At 53.3% G+C, this 20,511-nt stretch overlaps 4 protein-coding genes across 5 annotated transcripts; 2 read left to right on the top strand and 2 right to left on the bottom strand.

The window, feature by feature from the left end:
- The first annotated feature begins 76 nt into the window (after positions 1-76).
- CAOG_05759 (FtsJ methyltransferase domain-containing protein 2) lies at positions 77-3,036 on the top strand. The gene is made up of 3 exons (XM_004346382.2): positions 77-458; positions 641-689; positions 811-3,036. Exons 1-3 carry the CDS (start codon positions 90-92, stop codon positions 2,913-2,915), a joined length of 2,523 nt encoding a protein of 840 aa, XP_004346432.1. The 5' UTR covers positions 77-89; the 3' UTR covers positions 2,916-3,036.
- Positions 3,037-6,752: 3,716 nt separating this feature from the next.
- On the bottom strand, positions 6,753-9,564 carry CAOG_05757 (hypothetical protein). Its single transcript, XM_004346380.2, has 9 exons — positions 9,284-9,564; positions 8,537-9,095; positions 8,146-8,437; positions 7,941-8,052; positions 7,686-7,846; positions 7,565-7,609; positions 7,367-7,489; positions 7,197-7,272; positions 6,753-7,094 (listed from the first exon to the last, which is right to left on the bottom strand). Exons 1-9 carry the CDS (start codon positions 9,523-9,525, stop codon positions 6,839-6,841), a joined length of 1,866 nt encoding a protein of 621 aa, XP_004346430.2. The 5' UTR covers positions 9,526-9,564; the 3' UTR covers positions 6,753-6,838.
- A 307-nt stretch (positions 9,565-9,871) lies between these two features.
- Positions 9,872-13,475, bottom strand: CAOG_05756 (the record flags this gene model as incomplete). 2 transcript variants are annotated; one of them, XM_004346379.2, is made up of 14 exons in its annotated part: positions 9,872-11,377; positions 11,453-11,527; positions 11,607-11,690; positions 11,767-11,850; positions 11,927-12,010; positions 12,085-12,168; positions 12,244-12,396; positions 12,471-12,545; positions 12,625-12,708; positions 12,785-12,868; positions 12,946-13,029; positions 13,103-13,186; positions 13,267-13,339; positions 13,451-13,475. In XM_004346379.2, 14 exons carry the CDS (start codon positions 13,473-13,475, stop codon positions 9,970-9,972), a joined length of 2,481 nt encoding a protein of 826 aa, XP_004346429.2. In that variant the 3' UTR covers positions 9,872-9,969. The 2 variants fall into 2 exon arrangements, with proteins under 2 accessions (XP_004346429.2, XP_011270539.1); XM_011272237.1 differs by lacking the exons at positions 11,453-11,527; positions 11,607-11,690; positions 11,767-11,850; ... (1 more) ...; positions 12,085-12,168; positions 12,244-12,396.
- Positions 13,476-14,970: 1,495 nt separating this feature from the next.
- Positions 14,971-20,268, top strand: CAOG_05755 (hypothetical protein; the record flags this gene model as incomplete). Its single annotated transcript, XM_004346378.2, has 4 exons — positions 14,971-16,423; positions 16,505-16,682; positions 16,779-17,002; positions 17,120-20,268. 4 exons carry the CDS (start codon positions 14,971-14,973, stop codon positions 20,170-20,172), a joined length of 4,908 nt encoding a protein of 1,635 aa, XP_004346428.1. The 3' UTR covers positions 20,173-20,268.
- Between the last annotated feature and the right edge of the window lie 243 nt (positions 20,269-20,511).

Below are 20,511 nucleotides of genomic sequence, written 5' to 3'. Positions count from 1 at the left end.
CAAACAACCTATTCCTAAAAGCACAAATCAACAACACTGCGTGCGCTTGACAGCCCTCAGTCTTCTTCTTCTTCTTCTTTCTCAGATCCATGTCTGAGCAGCACGGTTTGAAGCGCGCCCATTCGGATCTCGACCGCGCCTCGCCCTCCGACCCCGACGCAGCACCGCAGCGCCATCATGACGACGGCCATCCTCACGACCATCACAGCAGCAGGAAGCGAGAACGGTTTGACGATGGCTCTGGCTCTGACTCGGACTCGGACGAGCGAGGCGGACTCGGACTCGGACTCGGACTCGGCTCATCCAACCCATTGCATGACAATGATGTTGAGGATGCTGAGCGATCGGGCAAAGTGGACGAGTCGACGGCAGCGACGTTGATGGAGACGAGCGAGGACGACCAATCTCAGTCGCGGGCAGTCGCAGCAGCACCGCTCAACTTTGGCGAGCGTATGCTGGTAAGACAAGTTTAAACATTGGAGATTGAGACGGGCGGAAGGTTGGCGACGGGGGGGAGAGATGAAAGTGGGACCGACTGGATTGCAATGGAAACTTCCACACACTCTGCTGCGTGTTGCAGTATGCTGATTGTATGTGTTATGACGTGTCTGAATTTCTTGTGTGCGATGGTAAATAATAGCGTAAACATGGTTGGTCGGCCGGACGAGGTCTCGGTGCCTCAGAACAAGGTAAAAACATACTCAGAAAGAGCTCATCTTAGATACTCGGTCGGAATCTATCGACTTGACAGTCGCTGTCATGCCTCGATTGTCGTGCTTGCTTACGAAACACGCAATGATTATTTGGTAGGTATCGCGGAACCGATTGCGCCGGAAGGAAACGTCGATCGTCTTGGTCTGGGCATGGCTGCTCCTGCACCCATCCGACATGTCGTGGATTTATCGCGCCCAATCCCTCACCAGCAAAACCAGGTTGTCTGGCTGGAGCGCCCAAGCGAGGAGCAGAGCAAGCCGTTCGTACTGGACGCAGACCGCGACTTGGTCGTCGAACCGCACGGCCCGATCGATTACAACATTTTTTGCGACAGCGAGCTGGTTCGAAAGCTGTTTGCAGCAAAGACAGTGTTTGACGGCATGCCAGAGCACAAGTTCAAGAACGCGAGATCCAAAGCCAATCCGCACGAATCCATTGGCAAGAGCGCCTTTATCAACCGCGCGGCACTCAAAATGGCGAATCTCGATCATGTCTTTGAGATTATTTCGCTCAATCATGCAGACGACAATGTCCGTGTTCAACATCAAAAGGCCACTGCGGCTGCTGCTGCTGCTGCTGCTGCTGCTGCTGCTGCTGCTGCTGCTGCTATAGACCAACAATCGCCGAATGTCCCAACCAGCGACAATGAGACCGAGCTGGACGGCAATTCTGCAACAACAAAAACCACAAGCATGGCCGACCGCGTACCACTCGCCGCCACTCTGGCAGCAGACCAAGTGGTCATTGCTTGCGATATCTGCGCAGGCCCCGGCGGCTTTTCCGAGTACATGCTCTGGCGCCGTCCACAGTTGTGCAAAGTGTTTGGTTTTACTCTGCGAGGCGACCAAGATTTCACTCCACACCTCTTCCACCCTGAGTGCATCCAGGCCGACTTTCACGCGTGCTATGGCGCAGACAAGACAGGCAACATGCTGTCCTCCGACAACATTCGCCACTTTGCCCAGACGGTGCGTGACGGCAGCAATGGAGTTGGCGCCCATTTTTGCATCGGCGACGGTGGATTTGGCGTTGGAGGCGATGAAAACTTCCAGGAAGAGCACCTCAAGCAGCTGCTACTCTGCCAATTCTTGACGGGTCTTGTCGTCCTGGGGCCGGGCGGGACGTTCATTTGCAAAGTGTTTGATCTGTTCACGCCGTTCAGCGCTGGACTGGTCTACATCATGTCGCGACTCTTCCGCCGAACGTGCCTGATCAAGCCATTCACGAGCCGTCCCGCCAACTCGGAGCGATACATTGTGTGCGAGGACTTTCAAGCCGAAACCCCTTCCGCCATCATCGAGTACCTCTTCAACGTCAACGACAGTCTTCACAAGCTTCCTGGCTGGTCCCGGGAAGGGTGCGATGACATTACCCAGATTGTGGCACCCGAGCAGTTTGACGCCAGTTTCATCCACTATTTGCGGTCGTCCAACGAGTCGCTTGCACGCATGCAAATCGAAGCGCTAGAGTTGCTGTTAAAGTACGCCGAAGATCCGACTCTTGAAACGGTTGATCAGGCCGCCGTGGCCGAGAAATGCCTCGAGCTCTGGGGTGTTCCCGCCTCTCGAGCGCGCTCTCGTGGCGGCCAGTCCCATCGCGGAGGCGGCAACCATGGGCGAGGGCGAGGCAGAGACCGCAACCACCACAATCGCTACGATCACGGAAACAACCACCGTCGCGACGCTGCATCACCACGAGAGCACGGTCGTAACGATTACCAGGCCAACAGGGATTACCGCAACCGCGATTCCCATCATCATGATGACCACAATCACAACTCTGGCAGCATCGCTGATCGAATCAACCTGCCTCCTCCGGAACCCATTGCGTCCGGGTCTTCGCTGCAACAGCGACATCTCGAGAAGGCGCAGGAGCAGATGCGCGCACAAGCCGCGCGCGAACCCCCTGCCGGACTCTTGCCTCTGCCCCCACCGACGCAACGCATGCCATCTCCTCCACGCCACCACGACAACCGCGCACCGCCTCGGTACAACGACCGCGGACCTCCGCGATACAACGATCGGCCACGGTATGACGATCGGCCGCGGTATGACGATCGGCCGCGGCATGACGATCGGCCGCGATACGACGATCGACAGCGATACGATGATCGGCCACCACGATATGATGACCGGCCTCGTCGTCCGCAACATGGAAACTCGAATTCCGACCGTCGCGATGAGTATCGTCCCCATTATTAAAGCTGCTCATTTGGAGAATGCAGTGCCGTGTCGTAGCACTCGTACAAAACCAACCTTCACGTGTAACAAAATGTAATGCGTTTGAAGTACATGTAAACGAATACAAACACACAAACAGTACACTATCGATCGGCAAGACAGACAACGATTTGTGGGTGGAGGGACGGGGAAAGAGTAAAACTGAGAGAAACGGTCGAGGTTGGTAACCACAGCTGCAGAGGGACAGCGGACCAACGAAACAACAAGGATGCCAGCGTCCAGCGCCAGGAAAAACAATGCAGACGGAAGAAAACAACAAGCTCATCAAAACAGACTGAAAAAAAAAACAAGCATCAAAAACAGCCCACGAAACAAACGGCTCATGCGTCTGTCGTCAGATCGCTCTTGCCCTGGTAAGTAAAGCCCTTGAAAATATCATCGTCGTGACCAACAACCCGCTGGTTGGGTGTCAACACTGCTGGCATCTTTGTGAATTTGACATCAAAATTGCTGACATCGAGTTCCGAAGTCTGAATGGAAGCCAGAGCAAGAAAAGGTGAGACAATGATGCAACGGTGCGAGACCATTCGTGGTAAAAGCTGCACAGAGAAACTTACCACTGGCGGGACATATGGCGGCGTCAACTGCCGAGCAAGAAGCTTGTCGAAATCAATCGAGGCAAAGAAGCGATGCCTGAGAATCTCTTGACCATCAGAAGGGCCACGGCCCAGGCGATCTCGCGGGTCGCGGACAAGCAGCTGGAAAAAAAATCACACACAATCAGGTCAGCCAAAGACAATTTCAACAACCACAAACATCACAATCGCTTGGGAAAACACACCGCGTGAAGCAGAGACAGGGTCAAGGGACTGAAATGTGGCGGATAGTTGATGGGCTCGTAGAGAATCATCTCAAACAAGCCCTCAATCGTCTTGGCGCGGAATGGCGTGTGTCCGCACTGCATTTCGTAACAAACAATACCAAGCGCCCACCAATCGACAGAGCGACCATAATCGTCGTCTTCTAGCACCTCTGGCGCAATGTACTCGGGAGTGCCGCAGAACGTGGCAGTTCTGTCTTCGGGCTGCAGGTTGTCTTTCGACAGGCCAAAGTCTGTGATGCGAATGTGGCCGTCGTGATCCAAGAGCAAGTTTTCAAGTTTCAAATCTCTGCCCATCGGGGAAAAAAATTGCAAGAAGAACAGCATGAGCAGTGGAATTTGGAAAAATCACAAATAGCAAAGAGAACCGTCGGAACACGTACCTGTAAACGATGCCCTTGGCATGCAAATAGGTCAGTGCAGAGCCAATTTCGGCGAGGTAGAAACGCGTCTTGTCTTCGCTGAACGGTCCAGCGCGCTTCAGGTGCGTGTAAATCTCGCCACCGTTAATGTACTCCATCACGAAGAACAGACGGTCGTCCGTTTGGAATGCGAAAAAGAGCTTGACGACGAACGGGTGCTCTAAAATCTTCAAGACGCGGTTTTCCGTGACAGTGTGCGAGATGGTCTGCTCGCTCTCGACGACGGCCGCCTTCTTGATAATCTTGACGGCGTATACTTGCTTGGTGTCGTTCTTGGACGCCAAGATAACCTTGCCGAAGGTGCCCTTGCCAAGAACCTTCCAGAATGAAAAGTCTTGCGGGCCCAGACGAGCAGTGACGGTCGGGTCCGAGCAAAATTCGAGATCTGGAAGCGGTTGGTTTGTGGGTGAGTGACAGCGGCGACAGCTTGACACAAACAGAGCCGTAGACTAGTCATGCATGGAGTACAAACCTGGAATCGGGTTGCGCACGTCTGGGGGCGGCGGTGGCTTCTCGCGAATGACAACCAACGTGTTTTTCAGCTCTTTGATGCGCTGCTGTTGCACAATCAATTGCTGTCAAGTTTATCACAAAGGAGGGAAGGCGAGGTGAGTTGTTGTTGTCGAAATGCAGGGCGTCCAAGGCAGCTGCCCCTCAATGACTTACGTTTTCAAGGGTTGCCGGTGGATCGTAAAAGCTCTCGTACTTTTCGGTGAGCTCGGCCAACCGCTTTTCCTCCTGTCCAATCATGCGCTCAATCACCTCTGCGTCGAGGGGTTTTGCTTGGGTGTTTGATCCCAGCTCCGCTTGCTGTTAAAACGACAAGGTGAACAAAAAAAAAAGGTAAGCAAACCGAAATTTGCCTCTCCTTGTTCAACAACTGAAGTCCCAACACTCACATTGGCCACAATCTTCTCGGCGGCTTCGGTAATAGCAGCCATCCAGGAATCTCGGATCTCGGCCGTCTTGGCTTGCAGATTGACGCGATGGTCATTGCGCAGAATAATGACAAACTCGTTCTCCGTGCCCACCGTCTGCACTTTGCACCTGCGCAAGTCGATCGTGCTGCTTGGATCGCCGCCCTGTGTTGGTTTGTGCGAATGGTGAGTTTGCGCATTCATAGACAGGAGACAACTTGAATGCAAAATTTTCGACCCAGTTCCAATTGGTTTAGCACTGGACGTGCTCCATCGCCATAGCTTCCGTCCCTCTCAGACTGCACCAACATGTTACTCGATCTGGCTTTCAAAAGTGCAGCTGTATTACCTTGCTCGGATCGCGGTAATAGTTCAGAATGTAGTTGCGCAGGACAAAGTACCTCGAAACCCACTTTTTGAACAGTGCGCCTGTGTTGAACAAGTAAAAAAAAAAGCATTGAAAGCAGGTGAAGGAGTTGACGTCAAGTGTAAGATGTAGCGATGAAAAAAACAAAAGTTCACTCGAGAGTATAATCGCCACTTTCTAAATCGATTTGACTTTTCTCCTCCTTTGCTCCTCGCCCCTAACCCTAAGGATTCTCAACCCGCTCTCTTTCTCCTCCTTTGCTCCTCGCCCCTAACCCTAAGGATTCTCAACCCGCTCTCTTCCCCCTATAAAGTCCAGCTCTGACTCTTCAAATTCGTCGCTCAATCAGATCAACAAGAATCAAAACCGTAATGCAAATCCAGCCAAAATAAATAAATAAAACCGTAATGCAAATCCAGCCAAAATAAATAAAATAAATAAATAAAAACTCGACTTTTATTGTATTGCTTTTGTATTGCTTTTGCATTGATTTTTTTTTCTTTTTTTTTTTTTTGTTTGTTTGTGTTTGTTACTATTGGCTTACCTTGCTTGTCCAGCCAGCCTTCCTTGAGCAGCACGGTGCCCGACGCGCCTGCACCGAGCGCAGCTGCTGCAGAGGACGACGAGGACGAAGAGACGGACGAGGTCGAGCCGAGCGAGGGCAGCGAGAGCGTCGAGAGTGACTCCAACCCCAATCCTGCTGCTCCTGCTGCTGCTGCTCCTGTTGGTGCGCCTGTTGCTGCCGGTCCGGTGACTGCGACTGCGCCTGATGGTGAGGCGGACGGTGAGGACAACGGCGCTGCGGCGGCGGCCGTCGACAGCGGCGGCGCAGATGCGGTGGGCGAAGGCGGCTGCTGCTGGCTCATTGAAAAAACAACACAGAAAAAAAAAAAGAAAAAAAAAAAAAAGAGTGGTTGTGGATTTGACTTTTGGAAAGTGATCTGTGATTGGGGCGCGGGGGTGGGGGGTGGGAGGCCTTGTCTGAGAAGGAAAGGAGATGACATGGTCTTGAATGATTGAGGAAGTGGGGAATGGGAGTGTCGGATGGAATTGAGCTGTCTTGGAAGTCGAAGCAAAGGAATTGGAGACAGCTCAGCCCCAACGCCATCCGAGTGTCGTAGTCTCGCTCAGAGATGGTGCGATGGTACATCCGTGAGAAGACATAGGGAACCGGGGTACAATGTTTGCCATTCGAGAAGCGATTCGTACTTTGAAAGGAGAAAGCTGTCGTTTCAAGCAAAGATTGATTTTATTCAGCGCTGGCTTGATTTGATCCGCATCGACAACGAACGAGAAAGAGCTCCTGTTGATTGATACTGCTGCTGGTGTATTTGTTAACAAGATGAAGGGAGCAACGATTACGATAAATCCATCTGAGGCCGCGTGGATCGCGCAGTCCAGATTCGAATAGTCGTGTCGGCGGAGGCTGTTGCAAGAATGGGATCCATTGGGTGGAAATTGACAGCGTACACACGGTCGGAATGGCCTTCGAGTTTTTGAATGAGCTCGTGCGAACCAGCTGGGCCGCCCACGTCGAAAATGTACGCGGCAACGTCTGCGCTACCGGTCGCCAACAGCAACGTGCTATGAACCGATCGCTCCTTGTTCTTTGTGCTGGTGTGACAAACGGCGCAACCCCAGACGTAAGCAAGTGAGCAACAAGTCCATCTGCGGGTCGACAGAAGCTCTCTCGAGCATTGTGACGGCACGCCTTACTCTTCCAAGGCAGCATTTGATTCGAGCACATCGCTCAGATCATCCGTCGCCGACGATTGGGATTGAGCAGTTCGATCTACGAACGCAACATAAAATTCAGTCACCACGCGACCCGAAATTCAACAAGACGACGCAAATGTGCACAACCACAAAAAACGACGTCCACTCACGATAAATGCCATGGAAGAAGGAGCTTTTGATGGGCCAATTCTTGTTAGCGTGGCCTTTAACAGCATGCTGCAAACTAAGAGGTGTCTTGGGAGGCATTGATCCCCGATTGTACACTCGCAACACTGTCAAACGAGGGGTAAGCGTTGGTTTCACACAATCCGACCAAAAATCGCCATGAAACCTGTCAAAAACTTTACCATTGTCGTAGCTATTGACTGCAAGATACCGCTCTTCCTCTTCATCTGTAAGGCGCAAGGAGAAATCGATGATTAGGGCTCCAATCTACCTGTTGATGATTGCAAAAACTCAACAACTCACCCGACTCGGTTTTGCGGTAGGACATATGAATGTGCGAAATGGCTTTTCGCGTTTCGTCGTTGAGCACGCTCGCGTAGACACGAGCATTGCGCACGTCCCAGGTTTTGAGGCTTCCTTGTGAGTCACCCGACATGATGTACTCGCCGTCACGAAAGACAACACTACCAACGAGCAGCGCAAATTCACCCAAAGTAAGCCAATCTGATGAACCGATTCAGCCCACGACAACGGTACCCGACTCCAAAAGGCACGTACAGGGCATTGACCATGCCTTCAACGGTGGCAAACTTGGATGCCGGCTCAGCCTGCCGCCGATCGATGCGGTAAATCATATTGCGGCTTGTGCCGACATACATGATGTTGTTATCTAGAGGAGAAGCAAGCACAATGAGGGTTTGCACTTCACACACAGACCAACTAACTCAAGACACCACAAGAAAAACTAAAAACTCCTGCATACTCGTTGGATCGACTTTGACTGTCATGGCACACCCGGCGACCTCGTGGGTCGAGACATGCTTGGAGCCGTTGACATCCCACAATTTGACGCTCTGGTCATAGGACGCAGATGCAAGCATGGTGCTGTCGTTCGTCCAGCAGAGATCGGCGACATTCGTGCGATGGCCTTCAAACAACGCCAGCTGCCGCTGCAGCAGCGAATCCCACACGCGAACCGTCTTGTCCAGCGATCCCGAGGCAAGCACTTTGCCGTCAGGTGAGTATTGCACCGCGTAGACAGCTGCCGTGTGCCCCTACGCGATGCATGTTATCCAAACGCGGGTGAGAGAACGCAAATTCTCAAAAATCATGTCACCCGTCATCACCCTCCCCCCCTCAAACCCTCCACTCACCTTCAGCTCGTGCTTGTAAGCAAAGTGCCTGCCGTCACGGAGCCGATCGCGAACCGTAGTGACGGAATCTCGCATCCCGCCGCCGGATTGAGAATTGATTCCGGTTGCAACGGCCGTGTGATGCACCGCTGGCTGCTGCTGCAACGGATATGACGACGACGACGATGCCAACGAAGATGACGCTTGTGCTGTCGATGCATCGTCTGCAGCAGCGAGCGCGTATGGCTGGGCGGTCGCTTTGGGCGTCCCCGATTGAGAGTTGGGCGCGGATCCGAGGTCCAACCCCGCCGCCGTCCCATGGGCATTGGCAGCGGCATGCACACTTGCACCTCCAGCATGAGCGGCAGCGGCCTGCGGGTCGCGGCCTTGGCTGTACTGCTGCATTTGAGGCGAATTGGAGACGCCGCGCTGGGACTGGCTCGGCTGCGGCTGCGAGGACGCCAGTGCGGCTGCCTGGGCCTGCGGGGGCTCGAGCACAGTGTCAATGTCGAAAACGGCGGAGGCGGCGGCCGCGGCGGCCTTTCCAGTGCGGCGATCGCGCTCGGTCAGCATGTCCACTCTTTAGTATGAACGCGAGGCAAGGAAAAGGTAGGTTGAACGTCATGCAAATAGTTAAGATTCAGTATAAAATATGACCCGCTTTAAACTCGAGTTCCTGCGAATTCGTCCCTTTCACCCCCCCCCTTCCAAGCAACCCTGCGACCCCGCCGCTCAGCCAACAAACTCAGCACACTCAGCGACGCATACTTGATGCTGAGGTCGAAAACGGCCTTCCGGAGCCCGCGGTTGTCCCGCTCGAGCGACTCGAGCTTGGCTTTGAGCTCTCGGTTCTCCTTGGCAAGGGCTTCGACGGCCTGCTTGTCCTGCTGCTGCTGGGACTGCAGCAATGACGTCGACGGCGCAATGCTGGAACTCGCGCCGGCTGAGATCAGCGAAGAAGCGCCGGAATTGGAAGGAATCTGAGAAACTGGCTTCCGCGCGAGCGACATTTGTTTGTTTGTTTGTTGATGTTTCTCAGATGAACAAGATTAAAAAAGATAGACTGAATTCATTGTCAGAATGCAGAAAATCAAGGTGAGAGTGCTTCAGCGATCGCGTTTCGCTTCTTCATCACCAATCTGCTCCCTGTGTTCAGCCTGTTCATCTCCATTCTCGTCAGCACACATGCTGTCATACTGTTCCAATAATCATGAACTCGGGATTTTCTCTTACTCGAGCACTCCACTCTTATTCTTGACTTGATCATAGATCTATCATCAGATTTCCGTCATGGTCATCGTCAGACGAGCAAAACGATCTGAAGTTGACATTTCGACAGCATTTATGGATGCGTGACTTGAACAGCAGCAACAACAAACATCAACAACAACAGCAAGCAGCAACAGCAACATCTACAGCTACAGAACATCATCAACAAGAAACAACAGAAAGGCTCACGGAACAAAAGTCTGGTTGTATTTGCCAGTTTCAAAGGCGGTCGGAGGGACGCGGCAAATCATGCACTTGTCTCGACGCTGTATCATTTCTTGAGCACATGCAACGCAGACACATGCGTGGCAGCACGGCATCAGCTTGGCATTCGTCGGGGCGCTCCAACAAAGCAAGCACTCGCGATCACTGTTTTCGATCGGCTCGTCCTCATTTACTTCAGCTTCTTCCCCCGACAATCGTCTCAGGACCTCGCCGAACGATGGTCGATAGACTCGTGCGGGATCGAGGCAATCAACCGCAAGCTCGGCGATGACTTGAACCGACTCCTTGTCTTGACTGCTCCAGTCAACGGCTTTGTCAAGCAGTGCATCGATTTTACGGCTCCGCTTCAGCTGGTGTCGAACGGTAGACATCAAGTCGATGCTGGGCTGCTGTCCAGTAACGAGCTCAAGCAGAATCATGCCGTACGAGTACACGTCAGTTTTGACGGAGACCTTGCCTTCGTGTTGGTACTGTGGGCAAATGTACTGAAGGGTTCCTTGAACAGTCTGCGTACGAATGTAACTGTGCGCATCTACTTGAGCTGGCGCAGAGCGCGTCAGACCAAAGTCGGCGACCTTTGCGTTGAAGTGAGCGTCCAGAAGTACATTGTCTGTCTTGAGGTCCAGGTGGAACAGCGGCTGACGCGGAATGGCAGTTTGCACAAAGTGCATAGCATTTGCAATATCGGTCGCAATATTTTGGCGTTGCTGCCAGCTCAATGCAGGCGTGCCACCCTTGCGATCGAGACGGTCGCGAACAGAACCGTTGGCCATCAGTTCGTAGACCAAGCAGCGCTCGTTGCCTTCCTGGGTATAGCACATGATGGTGACGATATTCGGGTGACGGAAACGCGAGAGGGCTTCGAGCTCTGCCTCGAATTGAGCGACGCCTTGGGTTGAATCCGCTGCCAAGCGTTTGACAGCAACTCGCTGACCGCTCCAGACTCCAGAGTAGACGCTGCCAAATCCTCCTCCACCAATGCGCTTAGACTCTGAAAACTGCGCTGTGGCTTGTGACAGAACTTGCAACGACACTCGCGGAATGCTGGAGAGGATGGGGACAGCAGAGGTTGTTGGTGGTGCTTGGCGCTCGAGTTCGAGCTGGGCAATGCGAGCTTGCAGTTGACGGATATCCTGATGCGCGCTTGACTTGGAACTGGACATTCGTAACGTTGCAGGTTTGGGAGGACGGGGCGGAGGCGTCGGAGCAGAAGCAGCGTAGCTGGAACTTGGAGCCGCGTGTGGCATGCCGGCTGCAGAACGGGCAACTTGCGGATCTTTAGTTGTTGGAATGGTGGCCCGGACTTGAGCGGCGCGAGACGCCATCTCCTGTAGTTGAGCAGGTGACGGCTTGCGCTGATCGTCCGTCCTGTATGACAGTCCAACGCAGGTCAGTGCAGCGCTCCATCTAACTGTGATTGCAGAGCCAGCATGTCAAAATTACGAAAGGTTGCATGTTCTGTTGCCGACTTGTTTCAAAGCATTGATGCCATTTTCGGAAATGAAGTTCCTTTCAAGACTAGTAGTTTCGGAATGTAGTTTCAAGTTTGAGCGCTAACACACGCACGATTGGAAGTCTGAAGCGCAATTCAACTTACTTGAGCGCCTTCAGCGTCTTGTTCGCTTTAAGTGCCTCGGCAATCGCCTGCGCTCCAACATCGCCAATCAGATTGTTGTCCAGACTGTTCATCCCTTCCATCAGTGATCACTCGTCTGAATCGCTCACTCACATGCATTAGCAAGAGTGACATAGATTACAAGAGCCAAGTCAGCGTCGTGTTCACTTTGAGTGCTTCAGCAATCGCTTGCGCTCCAACATCGCCAATCTGATTCGCACTCAGACTGTTCATCCCCTCCATCAGTGAGCACTCGTCTGAATCACCCACTCTCATGCACCAACAAGAGTGAGATGCCTTACTAGAGCGTAGTCAGCGTCGTGTTCACTTTGAGTGCCTCAGTAATCGCCCGCGCTCCAACATCGCCAATCTGATTCTGTTGCAGACTGTCCATCCCCTCCATCAATGAGCACTCTTCTGAATCCCACTTGCATCCACCAACAAGAGTGAGATGCCTTACTTGAGCGTAGTCAGCGTCGTGTTCACTTTGAGTGCCTCAGCGATCGCTTTCGCTTCTTCATCGCCAATCCGCTCTTGATCCAGACTGTTCCCCTCCATCATCGTCAGCACACTCGCGCTGTCAACACTGTGTTCCAATCAACTCGGACTTTTATCTTACTAGAGCTGTCCACTCTCATTCTTGACTTCATCGTACAACTGACGCTGTCTCTGATTCGTATTCTGATCTAACAGCACGCTGGGACGGGCTTGAGCGGCGCGAGACGCCATCTCCTGTAGTTGAGCAGGTGACGGCTTGCGCTGATCGTCCGTCCTGTTTAAAATCCAACGCAGGTAAGTGCTGCTGTCCATCCAACTGTGATTGCAGAGCCAGCATGTCAAAATTACCAAAGCTTGCATGATCTGTTGCCGACTTGATTCAAGGCCTTGATGCCATTTTCGGAAATGAAGTTCCTTTCAAGACTAGAAGTTTCCGTAATTTAGTTCAAATTTGAGCGCTAATACACGCACGATCGGAATTCTGAAGCGCAATCCAGCTTACTAGAGCTCCTTCAGAGTCGTGTTCACTTTGAGCGCCTCAGCAATGGCCTGCGCTCCAACATCGCCAATCTGATTCTTGCCCAGACTGTTTATCCCCTCCATCAGTGAGCACTCTGCTGAATCACCCACTCTCATGCACCGATAAGAGTGAGATGCCTTACTAGAGCGTAGTCAGCGTCGTGTTCATTTTGAGTGCCTCAGCGATCGCGTGAGCTCCAACATCGCCAATCAGATTGTTGTAAAGACTGTCCACATCCCCCCATCAATGAGCACTCTTCTGAATCACCTACTCTCATGCATCAGTCAAAGGGAGATGACTTACTAGACCGTAGTCAACTTCGTGTTCACTTTGAGTGCCTCGGCAATGGCCTGCGCTCCAACATCGCCAATGTCATTCTCTTGCAGACTGTCCATCCCCTCCAATGAGCGCTCTTCTGAATCGCCCACTCTCATGCACCAGCAATGGTGAGATGACTTACAAGAGCTCAGTCACTGTATTGTTCACTTTGAGTGCCTCAGCAATCGCCTTCGCTTCTTCATCGCCAATCTGACCTAGCTCCAGGCTGACCATTCCCTCCACTCTCGTCAGCACACTCGCGCTGTCAACAACTGTGTTCCAAATCAACTCGGGCTTTTCTCTTACTCGAGCTCTCCATTCGCATTCTTGACTTCATCGTACAACTCGCGCTGTCTCTGATTCATATTCTGATATAGATCTAACAACATTTTGGAAGATTTTTGAAAAAAAAAAAAAAAAAAAAAAAGACTAGAGATCTCATCTCAGTCCTCAACCTATCATCTCTTTCCCTAACGATCGACACAAGTACCTTCGTGGTCGGCTTTCACGTTCATCGTCAGACGAGCAAAACGACCCAAGTTGAAATCGACATGCAATTTTGACTTTTCCGTTGAAGCAAGGCAGCTCAGCGTTCGTCTTGAACCAGCAGCTGAGCGCGTTGCGCTTAGTCGTTCAAACCGACTCTATTCGTTTTCTAATCTCCTCTTCCCCTCTTTACTTGCAGCGCGAAATTCAGCGTGGATTGGCGATGCGATGGTAGCACAACAGAACGAAAATGAGAATTGATGCTTGTGGGCGCAATGTTTGGACCGCTCTGTTTGATTTTGAGAGGCACCAGTCTGACAATGCACCGAGGCATAACCCCAAAGCAACGACGGTTGGTATTTCACAGCGAGAGGCCTCACCGAACAAGTTGCGACAATATCGGATACACGATCAAGCGTTTCGCTTCTTCATCACCAATCTGCTCGAAGCACAGCACAACCATCACATTCAGTACCGACTCGTACCTGTTGCGGGACGTTGTGCTTTCATCAAACGGTACACAAATGGGGAAGAAGCCTCGACTCGGCTGATTGAGAAACGCACGGCAAAAGGTTGTATTGCTGATCAACGAAACATTGGGGTTTTTCAACAAGGACCTCCATGAAGTGGATTACGAGGCAGAAACAATCACGGGTTAGGTTGAGCTAGCATAAACTTCTGCGGGATTTGCTTAACAGTGAGCAGGGCTCCGAGTAGGTGCTGAACCAGGAAAGTAATGCTGAACGGCGGCAAATTTCGCTCTCGTCGCCTTCCAGGTGAGCAATTACATGTACCTCTGTATTGTCAACTACAATATATAGCTCGTTGCATGTTCTCATACTGCGGAAGGACTCCAAGCTCAAGTGCCTCAGCAGAACGGTTGAAAAGTTTCATTGTTTTTGTTTGTCAGAGTTGAGCAACCTTTCTGTATCGCTTCACGAGTAAAAGCTGCCAACTCCAGTGCAACACCATATGTAAGACGTAGTGTTTTCCATGTATTTATGCAATCTTATGCCCCAAATCGCAAGTCGCTACAAAAATTGTAATTATGGCTTTCCTTTGGTTATTGTGCCTTAAAAAACTGCAGTGCTTGATTTTGTTGTTACTTTGAGCTACATGCCTTTTACTCGGTCAAATCTATTAAATTCTATAGTGGTAGTCTAATGCTATAGCTATGATTGCTTATTCGTGCCGCCCCTCGAGTCCAAGCCTCACCGCAATGTTTGAAAGTTTCGCTTGAATCAAACTGCTACCCGCGAGCACCTCTTATCACCGCTTTCACTTGCAATCAAGCAACAAACATATTTCCATCTTAACGAGCTTGTCCAAACGCGCGCCATGAATGCGGACATGTCTCATCAACGCGACACAACGCACCACTTTCAATCTTCCTTCAACTTTCAACGTTTGTTACTGTACTCAGCCTTTCCACCTCCACATTGACTTTCCATCTATATTCCGTCGTCACTTCTCATTATTCTCATTTATCATTATCTCGCTTTCTCAGAAAGCCGCCTTCCTAAAATGGCCGCTTCGCCATCGTCGACGCCATCGCCACAGCACCACCACCACGGCCGCGCGCACCACGCTCCTGTGGCGCATCCCATGGGCTCTGATGCATCTCCGTTGAGTGCGGCGGACGCGGCGTTCCAGGTGTTTCTGCTCGCTGCGCAGCTGGGCCGCCGCGACGACCTCGCCGAGCTCCACGATCGCCTCGCCAGCCACCCGTCCCAGCTCCAGGGAAGCTCGGCGGGGACCTCTGCTACCCATGGCCAGCGCGGCGGCGGCGGAAGCGCGAGTTCGAGCGAAGTCAAGTCGAGGCCACGATTGCTCAATCGTGCTCCCAATGCAAGTTCAAGCACTTTACAAGTACATGGCACTACTGGCCAAGGACGAGGTGTTAGCGATATCGTCAATCGCACAAGTGCAAGACCAAGTGGCTCTGGAATTACTGCATTAATGCTGGCTGCCACCGGTGATCACATCCATGCAGCGACGTGGTTGCTGGAACAAGGCGCGCAGGTCAATGCAGTCGATGCCGAGTCGAACTGGTCGAGTCTACATCGTGCGCTGTACATGGGCCAGATTCAAACAGCAATCCTGCTCATTGCGGCAGGCGCAGACGTCCATCTGAAAGACGCTGAAGGGATGACTCCGTTGGATTTGATTGCGCGAGATCGCGAGTGGCCCTTCCGCGTTCGACCGACGCCAGTGGCACCGCTGGCCCTTCCACTACGACGCTCGTCGCCTGTCGTGGGTGATGCTGCCTTTGCCTCTTCTCCAGCTGCCTCCGACCAGCATGAATCAGCATCTCTCTCGTCTGCCGCGTCTGCCGATGAACCAGCTCCTTCTTCATCATCCTCCGTTTTCGACAAGCCATCATCCGCATTGGCATTCTATGACATGCTAATATCCACAGAGCAGCTGCTGGAGGGCGCAGACGTATTCTCGTGGGGACTCGATCGAAACTACACGCTCGGACATGTTGGGGCGGAAGACCGAAACCATCCGGATCGCGTGGACGCCTTCGTTCGCATGGTCCCCCGAGCCCGAATCGTCTCTGCGGTGACGTCCAGCTTTCACTCGGCCTTTCTAACCGATGCAGGCGAGGTTTACACTTGCGGGTTTGGCTTGGGAGGCCGCCTTGGTCACGACTGCGATGACACTGTCATTGTGCCTCGCCGCGTTGGTGGACTGCTCGACGGCAAGGCCTGCGCGGCCGTTTCCGTTTCGCGTGACAACTCGGCAGTGGTGACCAGCAAGGGTGAGGTCTTTACGTTTGGCAGCAACGAACACGGCCAACTGGGCGTAGCTGGCCTTCCTGTTGGTCCGCACGCCAACTGCCCAAAACCGCAACTCGTCAAAGCGCTACGAGAACGCAAAGTCCCCATCATTGGCGTTGCCTGTGGGCGCACCCACTCTGCGTTCTATTCCGAGCAAGAGCTGTACACTTGTGGTCAAAACTTTGGGCAGCTCGGTAAGCAGTCGATTGAAAATTGTGGAGCTAGTTCCAGATGTCTGACATGAATCCGCCTGTGCTGATGTTGTTGTCGTTCAGGCCATGCTCAAAGAGACCCGCGCATTTTGGCACCCAAGGCCGTCCCAGCAGTCGCTCCAACTTCGGGACGCATTTCGCAAGTCGTGGCTTCTGACACGTTCACTGCGTGCCTGACTTCGGTGGGAGACATTTTCGTTTGTCACAGCTATGCCGTTCATCGCCTCCGACTTCCCACGACGTGAGTTTTTTGCGAGTTTTTTTTTTTTTTTTTTGCTCCGGCTCGATCGACAACGTCTAATTTCTCGAGCTCACTTCTTTTGATTCGTGCCTTCAGAATCTTCCGACCAAATATCGTCGTGTTTCGCCAGCGGAAGCCAGTGCCATTTCGAATTGTTGCTGGACATGGCTCGTCTCTCCTTTGCGTTGCAACGGATGGTTCACTGTTTATTTGGCTTCCTTGGCTGGGCACGCAATTTGTGCATCTGGCTTTTGGTAGCCAGCGCGCTCTCAACGTGATTGATGTGGCGATGGGTGTTAATCAGATGGCCGTCGTGAGTGGTAAGGAGTATTGTTCACGCTTGTGTGGTACTTGAGGTCTGAGCCGTTATTCTTACTTTTATTTGTTTGTTTGTTTGTTTGTTTGTTTGGGGGTTTTTTTGGTCTGATTCGTTCTAGCGGAGGGAAATGTGTATGTGGGAAACAGCCCAGATCTCGATCGCATGCTTGCCAAAGCAAAGGCACTCGCCACGAGCCACAACCTCGTTCCCGCGCCATTCACGCTTCACCCTTCTTTGGTCGACGCGCTGACCGTCCCAACGCTAAACGTCTACCGCACTCGCAATTTGCACCGGACGGTGTCCGTGTCGTGCAATCCTCAAGGATCGCACTTTCTTGCCGTGACGAGCGCCACCATGTACGCGCGCGGCCCAGATCGTGTCAAGGTTTTGCCTTCGCAAGCACGCACAGATTTCGGGGCGTTGCTTACGTCGCATTCCAGCTTTACGAGTGACATGCACCTCGTATCCTCTGATGCAGAGATTTATGGCACCATACCCGCGCATACTGCAATTCTCGCGTCCCGGGCACCGCAATGGTTTGGCGCGTTGGAAAAGGACGAAGCGCTCACACAGGAGCTCGCGGCTGCGGCGGCAGATCCCTTCGCTCTGCCGCAAACATCGTACGAATTGATTGCTCCCACTCCTTCCAGTGCGCATGAAGAAGGCGAGTCTCCGACCAAGTCTGTGATGGAAGCCTTCCTCGTGCCCGAGTTACCTCAGGCGGCGTTGCTTGCCCTGCTCGAGTATCTCTACACGGGGACTTGCGACCTGCTTGAGCTCCCTCTTGAGTCCAAGCAGCGTCCCACCACGTCTCAGTCAAGGCAGGCTTCAGGCAAGGAAGGCGGCGGCAAAAAGAAGGGCAACAAGGCACGCTCGTCCTCCCAAGACCATTTCACGGCTCCGCCGAGCGACGCGGACTCTGAGCACCAAGCGTTGACATCTCACGAGATCGCGCGCACGTTGTGTGACTTTTCACTCAAGCATGGAATGACCGAACTGCACACCTTGCTCAGCTCCAAGCTCGAGACCCGCTACATGGGTCGCCGTTCGCTGAGGGGTGCCATTCCGACTTTCCGAGTAACCCTTGGCACGCCAGATGTCGACTTGCTCAGTGCCGAGGACGAACACATTCCCGTGCACAAGGCGATTCTTGTCGCTCGCTGCGAGTACTTTGCTGCCATGTTTGGCTCGCCATTTTGGTCGGAAACGGGCGCCGCACGGCCGGCATTGGGACTACCATCGCCTACACCGCTGCGTGCACTGACGGTGCTGGTCGACTACATGTACACGGACAGCGTAGATTTGACTGCACGCGATCCCGTCTCTGGCGCGTTCGCCGTCAACGTTCCACTCGCATTCGAAGTGCTTGTCGTCGCGAACGTCCTGCTCCTCGAGCGGCTGAAATCACTCTGCGAAGGGGCATTAGCGACGTGCGTCGACATCAAGACCGTGGTGTCGTTCTTGGACATGGCGGCAGTCTATCAGTGCACCCAGCTCAAGGAGGCGTGCCTCTCCTTTATTTTGCACAATTTGGAGGCTGTGCTCGAAGCACGCCAACTCGAGTCGCTGCTTGGAGGCAGCAAGCCCGCCAATTTGACGCCGGTCGAGTCTGGTCTTTCGAGCGACTCGCCATATGCGAACGACGCCTTTTTCGCCGACTTGCCTGAGCTGGCCGAAGATGCGAGCGAGAAGATTTTAGATGAGCTTGGGCGTCGGTATCGCAGCACCCTGCCTCCTACAAGGCGGCCCACCCAAGTGGACTTGATGTCATTCCACTCTGCTGCCGCTGCAGCCATTCCCCAACGCTCGGCCGAAAAAATGCCTGCTGGATCCATGCGCTCTTCTGCGAACGGAAAACGCGCGGCAGGCGCTTCCACTAGCGCTCAGCACAACGACTCTGATGAGGAAGCTCCGCCAGCGCCTGTAGCGCACGACGGTGATCTTGCCCGTCAACTCCAAGAGCAGGAAGATGCCGAGTTTGCTGCAGCCCTCGCAGCCTCGTTTGTGGAGCTGGATGACGACGAGCGGCAGCAGCGAGCCGATCAGGCTCAGCGACAACAGCAAAAGTCTCGCAAGAAGGCTGCCAAACTTAGCGATCGCCAAAAGCAGCAAGCCGCCCAGCTGCAGGAGGAAGTGGCCAAACGCAAACAAATCCAGCAGCAAAGCCTGGATGTGGAGGAACCTGCTGGGCCCGTGGCGAAACCCAAAAAGGGAGGACGCGGCATTCGCGTCGACCTGAGCAACCCAGACGAGGCTTTGCGAAAGATTGCAGGTGGCGGTGATTCTCCGCCGTTGCCGACCGTCACCTCGGATTTGCCGACACCAGCACCGTGGGCGGCGACGAGTGCACCAGCTGCTCCTGCAACTGCGTCCACCGTGGCGGGCAGCAAAGCCGGTCGTGGGGCGGCTGCGAGTTCATTGCGCTCCATCATGTCTGAGCAACAACAACCAAAGCAGGCACAAAAGCAGCAGCCAACTGTGCACACCGCTCCGGTATCCCAGCCCGCCAAGGCTGCTCAGGAGAAACCAGTCCCAGACGCCAAGTCCAAGAAGGCTTCACCGGCGGCGACTACTGCAGCATTACCTGGTGCCGCAGTCGCGTCAAAATCTGGTACAACTCCACCACTACTACCTTCAAGTGTTCCTTTGAGCCCCGCTTCGCCGCAAACGGCAGCCAGCATTCTCTTTGCGCCCAAGTCGCCGGCGGCCGCACCATCAGCCCAAGCCGCCTTGGAAACCTGGGCAGCCAAGGGCAGCGATCGAAAACTGTCACAACGGGAGCGCAAGCGGTCGCAAAGCCGCGATGTCGCCGAGCACACGGAGCCTGCCGTTCCGGAATCTCGGACGGCGACCGCTGGTGCTTCGGTCGCCTGGAAGTCTGCTTCGCCTGCGGCAGTCCAGCAGACCCTGTCTACCAACCATTTCCCGTCCTTGGGCCGAGCACCAGCGGTTGCACCATCACCAGCGTCGCCTGCCAAGCAAGTTTCCTTGACCCAAATTCATCAAGAGCAGCGCCAACTCGCGTACAACGCCGATGCCGTCAAGCGCAAGGCGCTCGATTTGATCCAGCTTGAAGAGAAGGCCATTGCTGCCATTGAGGCCTTCTACGCGCATCTGAGTCTGGAGGAAGAGACGGACGAGATGATTGTCATTGAGCGCGTTGTCGGCTGAGCGAAACCATTGTTTCAGTTGCCCCTGCTTACTATTACCAATCATTGTTGCATCTAATCCACCATTGAGGCATTCTATGCGCACCTGAGTCTGGTGGAAGAGTCGCACGAGATGATTGTCATTGAAACCTTTGTTTCAGCTGCCCATTTGCCCTTGCTTATTCCCAATCATTGTTGCATCCAATCCAATCGGGCTGCCATGATTTGACTGCTGTTTATCTCTCCGTGGTAGAATATCTCCGTGAACTGAACAAATCATTCGCAATGACGAATCCGTCCGTTCCCGACCGACTCTTTTTTTGTTGAAACGGTTTTTGTCGTTCAACCGCGGTCGCACATG

Source organism: Capsaspora owczarzaki (assembly GCF_000151315.2).
Source record: "Capsaspora owczarzaki ATCC 30864 unplaced genomic scaffold supercont2.9, whole genome shotgun sequence".
NCBI classification, from domain to species: domain Eukaryota; class Filasterea; order Ministeriida; family Capsasporidae; genus Capsaspora; species Capsaspora owczarzaki.
The sequence above is the reverse complement of the archived record's forward strand: the minus strand, read 5'-3'. Positions and strand labels throughout refer to the sequence as shown.

What these genes read in the sequence shown, in the direction of transcription:
- CAOG_05759 (XM_004346382.2), top strand. Translation starts at nt 90, where the DNA reads ATGTCTGAGCAGCACGGTTTGAAGCGCGCCCATTCGGATCTCGACCGC. An exon ending in ACTTTGGCGAGCGTATGCTG is followed by an intron (nt 459 to 640) that starts GTAAGACAAGTT and finishes GGTAAATAATAG; the next exon opens with CGTAAACATGGTTGGTCGGC. An exon ending in TCTCGGTGCCTCAGAACAAG is followed by an intron (nt 690 to 810) that starts GTAAAAACATAC and finishes ATTATTTGGTAG; the next exon opens with GTATCGCGGAACCGATTGCG.
- CAOG_05757 (XM_004346380.2), bottom strand. Translation starts at nt 9,525, where the DNA reads ATGTCGCTCGCGCGGAAGCCAGTTTCTCAGATTCCTTCCAATTCCGGC. An exon ending in AGTCAATAGCTACGACAATG is followed by an intron (nt 7,490 to 7,564) that starts GTAAAGTTTTTG and finishes CTCGTTTGACAG; the next exon opens with TGTTGCGAGTGTACAATCGG. An exon ending in TCAAATGCTGCCTTGGAAGA is followed by an intron (nt 7,095 to 7,196) that starts GTAAGGCGTGCC and finishes TTGTCACACCAG; the next exon opens with CACAAAGAACAAGGAGCGAT.